Genomic DNA, 9873 nt, shown 5'->3' with positions numbered 1-9873 from the left:
ATGGATATCTCATCTCATCAACATCTGGATCCAAAGTTTTTCTGTTATCCAGAATCAAATGCCTCCTGCACCAGAGAAATTTTCAGTGAAGGGGTTCAAATTGCTTTATACTTTTTTTTTGTTTCAGGTATGCTGGTCACTATTCTAGGGAACGGTGTGGTCATTATCTCCATTGCTCACATAAAACAGCTCCACACGCCAACTAACACGCTTATAATGTCTTTGGCAGTTGCAGACCTGCTGCTTGGAGTAACTGTGATGCCTTTTAGTACAATGAGGGCTGTGGAGGGCTGCTGGTACTTTGGAGATGCTTTTTGTTTGCTGCATTCTAGTTTTGATATGTTCCTCACATCTGTTTCAATTTTCCACCTGGTATTCATAGCCATAGATCGATATGAGGCTGTGTGCAGTCCACTTCGCTATTCCACCAAGATTACTATACCAATTGCATGGCTCATGGTTTTTGCCAGTTGGGCCGTTGCTGCATTGTACTCCTATGGCCTACTATATTCCAAAGCAAATGTTAGAGGACTGGATGAATTCATTGCATCCATATACTGCCTGGGAAGTTGTAATCTTTTCCTTAATGCTTTGTGGGGCGCCCTAGACACATTGATAGCCTTTTTCTTTCCGTGCTCTGTAATGGTGGGTTTGTATACCAAAATATTTTTGGTGGCAAAAGAACATCTAAGGAAGATTGAAGACAGCCAAAAGAATTCCAATGAGGGAGGTAGAGGCGTGGTGTCTCAACGGTCAGAGCGGAAAGCAGCTAAAACTTTAGGCATTGTGGTGGGTGTTTTCATCTTTTGCTGGCTGCCTTTCTTTGTTAATTCCATAGTTGATCCATACACAAACTTTAGCACACCACCTATTCTCTTTGAAGTGTTTATCTGGCTGGGTTACTTTAATTCTACTGCAAATCCAATCATCTATGCACTGTTTTATCCATGGTTTCGAAAATGTCTTAATCTCATTGTCACATTGAAAATATTCAATAGACATTCTTCTTATATAAATGTATTTGCTACTACATGATCTATTGTAAAGCTACATTAATATATTGCAAAACTGTGTGTGAACAGTATGCACTTAACTTTTAAAACCTTAACAATGACGTGGCCACATTGGATAATGTGTTCAAGGAGGCAAATGAAGAGAAGCATTTGACAAAACCTCTTCTGCACATTCTACTGCTGTCAATACTTGCCAGGTCTTTTTGTGAAACTGTGTTTAACTTATAAATCCTTTCTATCTCTATTATTTACATTTTATTGTATTTTCAATATTGCATAGTCTACCTTACAATACATTTTCATAAAGAACACAAAATGTATCTTTGGATTTTCTTTTAACTCAATCATCTTTGAATATAATGGCTGGTGTTGAACTAAACAGCAGGTACACGGGTTTGAGCCTGTTTGAAATGTCATCTTTTTGTAAAGCAGAGCATAGAGTGGATCATGTGACTGAAAAGCATGACACGCAGATCAGGAAGCAGAGTGCAATATTTGGGGAATTGGAGATTTTCCTATAAATATGTTGCCTGTGAGGTTCTTTTGTTTCACAAGTATTGAGTACTGTGTCTTCAGTGATCTCATTCTACATCCCAGGAGTAGGGATGATTAGCATCTACCTAAAACATGTCCTTGAAGCACAGAGAAAGGCACATTCAATTCATGGTACAACCAATCAGAACTCTGTAGGCAAATCACAGAGAAAGGCCACCAAAACACTTGGTATCATTATGAGGGTATTTCTATCATTCTGGACACCCTTTTATCTCCAACAGTCTCCAACTGCTTTGATCCCTTTATTAGTTACTTTACCCCACCAGTTTTGTCTGTAACATGTATATGGATTGGATATTTGAATTGAACTATGAATCCCATGGTGTATGCATTATTTTACAGGTGGTTCAGGAAGGGGTTGAGAACGATCATTTCTGGAAATTTCTGGAAATGTATTTCAAACCTGTTGTTCAATATTACAATTGTTAAAATAAATATGTCCATAACCGGTACAGAAAAATAAGTGTGACAAATATTTTCCTTGATGTTAGTCCTTTTTTAAACCATCAGCCACAGGGTTATAGGATTGAAAAGCAATTTAATAACATTTTATTTGAACATGGGGGAGACTGCAGTTGACCTATCCACAGCAAATCCAGTAATATTCACTCATGAGTTACTGTAGCCTCTACACTCCCATATCTAGTACATACATACATACATACATACATACATACATACATACATACATACATACATACATACATACATACATACACACACACACACACACACACACACACACACACACACACACACACACACACACACACACACACACACACACACACACACACATACATACATACATACATACATACATACATACATACATACATACATACATACATACATACATACATACATACATACATACATACATACATACATACATACATACATACATACATACATACATACATACATACATACATACATACATACATACATACATACATACATACATACATACATACATACAGTGGGGCAAAAATGTATTTAGTCAGCCACCAATTGTGCAAGAGGCCTGTAATTTTCATCATAGGTACACTTCAACTATGACAGACAAAACGAGAGAAAAAAATCCAGAAAATCACATTGTATGATTTTTTAGGAATTTATTTGCAAATTATGGTGGAAAATAAGTATTTGGTCACCTACAAACAAGCACGATCTCTGGCTCTCACAGACCTGTAACTTCTTCTTTAAGAGGCTCCTCTGTCCTCCACTCGTTACCTGTATTAATGGCACCTGTTTGAACTTGTTATCAGTGTAAGATAATAGACCTGTCCACAACCACAAATAGTCACACTCCAAACTCCACTATGGCCAAGAACAAAGAGCTGTCAAAGGAGACCAGAAAAAAATGTAGACCTGCACCAGGCTGGGAAGACTGAATCTGCAATAGGTAAGCAGCTTGGTTTGAAGAAATCAACTGTGGGAGCAATTATTAGGAAATGGAAGACATACAAGACCACTGATAATCTCCCTCGATCTGGGGCTCCACGCAAGATCTCACCCCGTGGGGTCAAAATGATCACAAGAACGGTGAGCAAAAATCCCAGAACCACACAGGGGGGTCCTAGTGAATGACCTGCAGAGAGCTGGGACCAAAGTAACAAAGCCTAACATCAGTAACACACTACGCCACCAGGGACTCAAATCCTGCATTGCCAGACGTGTCCCCCTGCTTAAGCCAGTACATGTCCAGGCCCGTCTGAAGTTTGCTAGAGAGCATTTGGATGATCCAGAAGAAGATTGGGAGAATGTCATATGGTCAGATGAAACCAAAATATTACTTTTTGGTAAAAATGCAACTCGTCATGTTTGGAGGACAAAGAATGCTGAGTTGCATCTAAAGAACATCAGACCTACTGTGAAGCATGGGGGTGGAAACATCATGCTTTGGGGCTGTTTTTCTGCAAAGGGAGCAGGACGACTGATCCGTGTAAAGGAAAGAATGAATGGGGCCATGTATCGTGAGATTTTGAGTGAAAACCACCTTCCATCAGCAAGGGCATTGAAGATGAAATGTGGCTGGGTCTTTCAGCATGACAATGATCCCAAACACACCGCCCGGGCAACGAAGGAGTGGCTTCGTAAGAAGCATTTCAAGGTCCTGGAGTGGCCTAGCCAGTCTCCAGATCTCAACCCCATAGAAAATCTTTGGAGGGAGTTGAAAGTCCGTGTTGCCCAGCAACAGCCCCAAAACATCACTGCTCTAGATGAGATCTGCATGGAGGATTGGGACAAAATACCAGCAACAGTGTGTGAAAACCTTGTGAAAACTTACAGAAAACGTTTGACCTCTGTCATTGCCAACAAAGGGTATATCAAATAAATTCATTAAAAATCCTACAATGTGAGTTTCTGGATTTTTTTCTTCTCATTTTGTCTGTCATAGTTGTAGTGTACCTATGATGAAAATTACAGGCCTCTCTCATCATTTTAAGTGGGAGAACTTGCACAATTGGTGGCTGAATAACTACTTTTTGCCCCACTGTACATAAATACATACGTAGAGCTCTGAGACAGGTTTGTGTCGATGCACAAACCTGGGGAAGGGTTCCAAAACATTACTGTAGCATTTAAGGTCCCCAAGAACACAGTGGCCTCCATCATGCTTAAAGGGAGAAAGTTTGGAACCATCAAGACTCTTCCTAGAGCTGAGCAATTGGGGGAGAAGGGCCTTGGTTCAGGAGGGCTTTGAGAATCATCATCAGTGGTCACATCTTTCACAGAGGTTCTTGTAGATTTAGATTGTATTCTGAGTAAAGTTTCAGTTGACATTGTATGATGTGTGTTCAAATAAATATATGAATTATGATGGGATGTAACATGTGACAGTTATGCAACTCAAAGTTATAAAGCTTGAGTGAAAATGTAACAGAAGCTACTTTTAAGCTGTTTCAAATAAAGCTACTTGCTTGAAACAAATGTGTTTGTCATGCCTGTGCTTGTCACCTTGTTGAATAGTGTTCTTTGTCTCCCCCTTGTGCCAATTGCTGGAACAGTAAGTCTGTGTAGTGTGGCCCAAATGAACTTAAATCAAATCAAATCAAATTTTATTTGTCACATACACATGGTTAGCAGATGTTAATGCGAGTGTAGCGAAATGCTTGTGCTTCTAGTTCCGACAATGCAGTGATAACCAACAAGTAATCTAACTAACAATTCCAAAACTACTGTCTTATACACAGTGTAAGGGGATAAAGAATATGTACATAAGGATATATGAATGAGTGATGGTACAGAGCAGCAGTATATACATATGAGATGAGTATGTAGACAAAGTAAACAAAGTGGCATAGTTAAAGTGGCTAGTGATACATGTATTACATAAGGATGCAGTCGGTGATGTAGAGTACAGTATATACATATGCATATGAGATGAATAATGTAGGGTAAGTAACATTATATAAGGTAGCATTGTTTAAAGTGGCTAGTGATATATTTACATCATTTCCCTTCAATTCCCATTATTAAAGTGGCTGGAGTTGGGTCAGTGTCAATGACAGTGTGTTGGCAGCAGCCACTCAATGTTAGTGGTGGCTGTTTAACAGTCTGATGGCCTTGAGATAGAAGCTGTTTTTCAGTCTCTCGGTCCCAGCTTTGATGCACCTGTACTGACCTCGCCTTCTGGATGATAGCGGGGTGAACAGGCAGTGGTTCGGGTGGTTGATGTCCTTGATGATCTTTATGGCCTTCCTGTAACATCGGGTGGTGTAGGTGTCCTGGAGGGCAGGTAGTTTGCCCCCGGTGATGCGTTGTGCAGACCTCACTACCCTCTGGAGAGCCTTACGGTTGAGGGCGGAGCAGTTGCCGTACCAGGCGGTGATACAGCCCGCCAGGATGCTCTCGATTGTGCATCTGTAGAAGTTTGTGAGTGCTTTTGGTGACAAGCCAAATTTCTTCAGCCTCCTGAGGTTGAAGAGGCGCTGCTGTGCCTTCTTCACGACGCTGTCAGTGTGAGTGGACCAATTCAGTTTGTCTGTGATGTGCATGCCGAGGAACTTAAAACTCTTGCTACCCTCTCCACTACTGTTCCATCGATGTGGATAGGGGGTGTTCCCTCTGCTGTTTCCTGAAGTCCACAATCATCTCCTTAGTTTTGTTGACGTTGAGTGTGAGGTTATTTTCCTGACACCACACTCCGAGGGCCCTCACCTCCTCCCTGTATGCCGTCTCGTCGTTGTTGGTAATCAAGCCTACCACTGTTGTGTCGTCCGCAAACTTGATGATTGAGTTGGAGGCGTGCGTGGCCACGCAGTCGTGGGTGAACAGGGAGTACAGGAGAGGGCTCAGAACGCACCCTTGTGGGGCCCCCGTGTTGAGGATCAGCGGGGAGGAGATGTTGTTGCCTACCCTCACCACCTGGGGGCGGCCCGTCAGGAAGTCCAGTACCCAGTTGCACAGGGCGGGGTCGAGACCCAGGGTCTCGAGCTTGATGACGAGCTTGGAGGGTACTATGGTGTTGAATGCCGAGCTGTAGTCGATGAACAGCATTCTCACATAGGTATTCCTCTTGTCCAGGTGGGTTAGGGCAGTGTGCAGTGTGGTTGAGATTGCATCGTCTGTGGACCTATTTGGGCGGTAAGCAAATTGTAGTGGGTCTAGGGTGTCAGGTAGGGTGGAGGTGATATGGTCCTTGACTAGTCTCTCAAAGCACTTCATGATGACGGAAGTGAGTGCTACGGGGCGGTAGTCGTTTAGCTCAGTTACCTTAGCTTTCTTGGGAACAGGAACAATGGTGGCCCTCTTGAAGCATGTGGGAACAGCAGACTGGTATAGGGATTGATTGAATATGTCCGTAAACACACCGGCCAGCTGGTCTGCGCATGCTCTGAGGGCGCGGCTGGGAATGCCGTCTGGGCCTGCAGCCTTGCGAGGGTTAACACGTTTAAATGTCTTATTCACCTCGGCTGCAGTGTCAGTGGCACTGTATTGTCCTCAAAGCGGGCAAAAAAGTTATTTAGTCTGCCTGGGAGCAAGACATACTGGTCCGTGACTGGGCTGGGTTTCTTCTTGTAGTCCGTGATTGACTGTAGACCCTGCCACATGCCTCTTGTGTCTGAGCCATTGAATTGAGATTCCACTTTGTCTCTGTACTGACGCTTAGCTTGTTTAATAGCCTTGCGGAGGGAATACCTGCATTGTTTATATTCGGACATGTTACCAGACACCTTGCCCTGATTAAAAGCAGTGGTTCGCGCTTTCAGTTTCACGCGAATGCTGCCATCAATCCACGGTTTCTGGTTAGGGAATGTTTTTATCGTTGCTATGGGAACGACATCTTCGACGCACGTTCTAATGAACTCGCACACCGAATCAGCGTATTCGTCAATATTTTTATCTGACGCAATACGAAACATGTCCCAGTCCACGTGATGGAAGCAGTCTTGGAGTGTGGAGTCAGCTTGGTCTGACCAGCGTTGGACAGACCTCAGCGTGGGAGCCTCTTGTTTTAGTTTCTGCCTGTAGGCAGGGATCAGCAAAATGGAGTCGTGGTCAGCTTTTCTGAAAGGGGGGCGGGGCAGGGCCTTATATGCGTCGCGGAAGTTAGAGTAACAATGATCCAAGGTTTTACCACCCCTGGTTGCGCAATCGATATGCTGATAAAATTTAGGGAGTCTTGTTTTCAGATTAGCTTTGTTAAAATCCCCAGCTACAATGAATGTAGCCTCCGGATAAATGGTTTCCAGTTTTCAAAGAGTTAAATAAAGTTCGTTCAGAGCCATCGATGTGTCTGCTTGGGGGGGGGGATATATACGGCTGTGATTATAATCGATGAGAATTCTCTTGGAAGATAATGCGGTCTACATGTGATTGTGAGGAATTCTAAATCAGGTGAACAGAAGGATTTGAGTTCCTGTATGTTTCCTTCATCACACCATGTCTCGTTAGTCATGAGGCATACGCCCCCGCTTAGAGCTCATGACATCATTATCTTAGAACACTATCATACTGTCATGCTGTACATTACTTGAATATACACATATAATATAAACAGATGTAAATCATGTAACCTATTATAACTGGCTGGTAGCAGGGAAAGGGGTGTGCCCAAAATATGTCCAATACAGTATATAAACTCTGTCATTCTTCTAAGAAGACTGTGCTGAATTCAGCACCACTCACACACCTGCACCTGTGACTACAGTAGCAAGTGATCAGCTCTAACTTGAATGTCTTTTTGTTTTTGGCAATGGATATCTCATCTCATCAACATCTGGATCCAAAGTTTTTCTGTTATCCAGAATCAAATGCCTCCTGCACCAGAGAAATTTTCAGTGAAGGGGTTCAAATTGCTTTATACTTTTTTTTTGTTTCAGGTATGCTGGTCACTATTCTAGGGAACGGTGTGGTCATTATCTCCATTGCTCACATAAAACAGCTCCACACGCCAACTAACACGCTTATAATGTCTTTGGCAGTTGCAGACCTGCTGCTTGGAGTAACTGTGATGCCTTTTAGTACAATGAGGGCTGTGGAGGGCTGCTGGTACTTTGGAGATGCTTTTTGTTTGCTGCATTCTAGTTTTGATATGTTCCTCACATCTGTTTCAATTTTCCACCTGGTATTATTAGCCATAGATCGATATGAGGCTGTGTGCAGTCCACTTCGCTATTCCACCAAGATTACTATACCAATTGCATGGCTCATGGTTTTTGCCAGTTGGGCCGTTGCTGCATTGTACTCCTATGGCCTACTATATTCCAAAGCAAATGTTAGAGGACTGGATGAATTCATTGCATCCATATACTGCCTGGGAAGTTGTAATCTTTTCCTTAATGCTTTGTGGGGCGCCCTAGACACATTGATAGCCTTTTTCTTTCCGTGCTCTGTAATGGTGGGTTTGTATACCAAAATATTTTTGGTGGCAAAAGAACATCTAAGGAAGATTGAAGACAGCCAAAAGAATTCCAATGAGGGAGGTAGAGGCGTGGTGTCTCAACGGTCAGAGCGGAAAGCAGCTAAAACTTTAGGCATTGTGGTGGGTGTTTTCATCTTTTGCTGGCTGCCTTTCTTTGTTAATTCCATAGTTGATCCATACACAAACTTTAGCACACCACCTATTCTCTTTGAAGTGTTTATCTGGCTGGGTTACTTTAATTCTACTGCAAATCCAATCATCTATGCACTGTTTTATCCATGGTTTCGAAAATGTCTTAATCTCATTGTCACATTGAAAATATTCAATAGACATTCTTCTTATATAAATGTATTTGCTACTACATGATCTATTGTAAAGCTACATTAATATATTGCAAAACTGTGTGTGAACAGTATGCACTTAACTTTTAAAACCTTAACAATGACGTGGCCACATTGGATAATGTGTTCAAGGAGGCAAATGAAGAGAAGCATTTGACAAAACCTCTTCTGCACATTCTACTGCTGTCAATACTTGCCAGGTCTTTTTGTGAAACTGTGTTTAACTTATAAATCCTTTCTATCTCTATTATTTACATTTTATTGTATTTTCAATATTGCATAGTCTACCTTACAATACATTTTCATAAAGAACACAAAATGTATCTTTGGATTTTCTTTTAACTCAATCATCTTTGAATATAATGGCTGGTGTTGAACTAAACAGCAGGTACACGGGTTTGAGCCTGTTTGAAATGTCATCTTTTTGTAAAGCAGAGCATAGAGTGGATCATGTGACTGAAAAGCATGACACGCAGATCAGGAAGCAGAGTGTAATATTTGGGGAATTGGAGATTTTCCTATAAATATGTTGCCTGTGAGGTTCTTTTGTTTCACAAGTATTGAGTACTGTGTCTTCAGTGATCTCATTCTACATCCCAGGAGTAGGGATGATTAGCATCTACCTAAAAAATGTCCTTGAAGCACAGAGAAAGGCACATTCAATTCATGGTACAACCAATCAGAACTCTGTAGGCAAATCACAGAGAAAGGCCACCAAAACACTTGGTATCATTATGAGGGTATTTCTATCATTCTGGACACCCTTTTATCTCCAACAGTCTCCAACTGCATTGATCCCTTTATTAGTTACTTTACCCCACCAGTTTTGTCTGTAACATGTATATGGATTGGATATTTGAATTGAACTATGAATCCCATGGTGTATGCATTATTTTACAGGTGGTTCAGGAAGGGGTTGAGAACGATCATTTCTGGAAATTTCTGGAAATGTATTTCAAACCTGTTGTTCAATATTACAATTGTTAAAATAAATATGTCCATAACCGGTACAGAAAAATAAGTGTGACAAATATTTTCCTTGCTGTTAGTCCTTTTTTAAACCATCAGCCACAGGGTTATAGGATTGAAA

The 9873-nt window shown here is 41.6% G+C and overlaps 2 protein-coding genes across 2 annotated transcripts; both read left to right on the top strand.

Annotated features, from left to right (window-relative positions):
• LOC123991598 (trace amine-associated receptor 13c-like) lies at positions 1-1297 on the top strand. Its single transcript, XM_046293225.1, has one exon. The coding sequence runs from the start codon at positions 1-3 to the stop codon at positions 1033-1035; it is 1035 nt and encodes a 344-aa protein (XP_046149181.1). The 3' UTR covers positions 1036-1297.
• Positions 1298-7773: 6476 nt separating this feature from the next.
• Positions 7774-9070, top strand: LOC123990198 (trace amine-associated receptor 13c-like). The gene has a single exon (XM_046290768.1). The coding sequence runs from the start codon at positions 7774-7776 to the stop codon at positions 8806-8808; it is 1035 nt and encodes a 344-aa protein (XP_046146724.1). The 3' UTR covers positions 8809-9070.
• The last annotated feature ends 803 nt before the right edge of the window (positions 9071-9873 follow it).

The sequence above is a fragment of the Oncorhynchus gorbuscha genome, linkage group LG12 (genome assembly GCF_021184085.1).
Source record: "Oncorhynchus gorbuscha isolate QuinsamMale2020 ecotype Even-year linkage group LG12, OgorEven_v1.0, whole genome shotgun sequence".
In the NCBI taxonomy this organism is placed as follows: Eukaryota; Metazoa; Chordata; class Actinopteri; order Salmoniformes; family Salmonidae; genus Oncorhynchus; species Oncorhynchus gorbuscha.
This window is presented reverse-complemented; position numbering and strand designations above follow the sequence as displayed.

Excerpts from the sequence above, each read along its gene's own strand:
- LOC123991598 (XM_046293225.1), top strand. The coding sequence starts at position 1 with ATGGATATCTCATCTCATCAACATCTGGATCCAAAGTTTTTCTGTTAT.
- LOC123990198 (XM_046290768.1), top strand. The coding sequence starts at position 7,774 with ATGGATATCTCATCTCATCAACATCTGGATCCAAAGTTTTTCTGTTAT.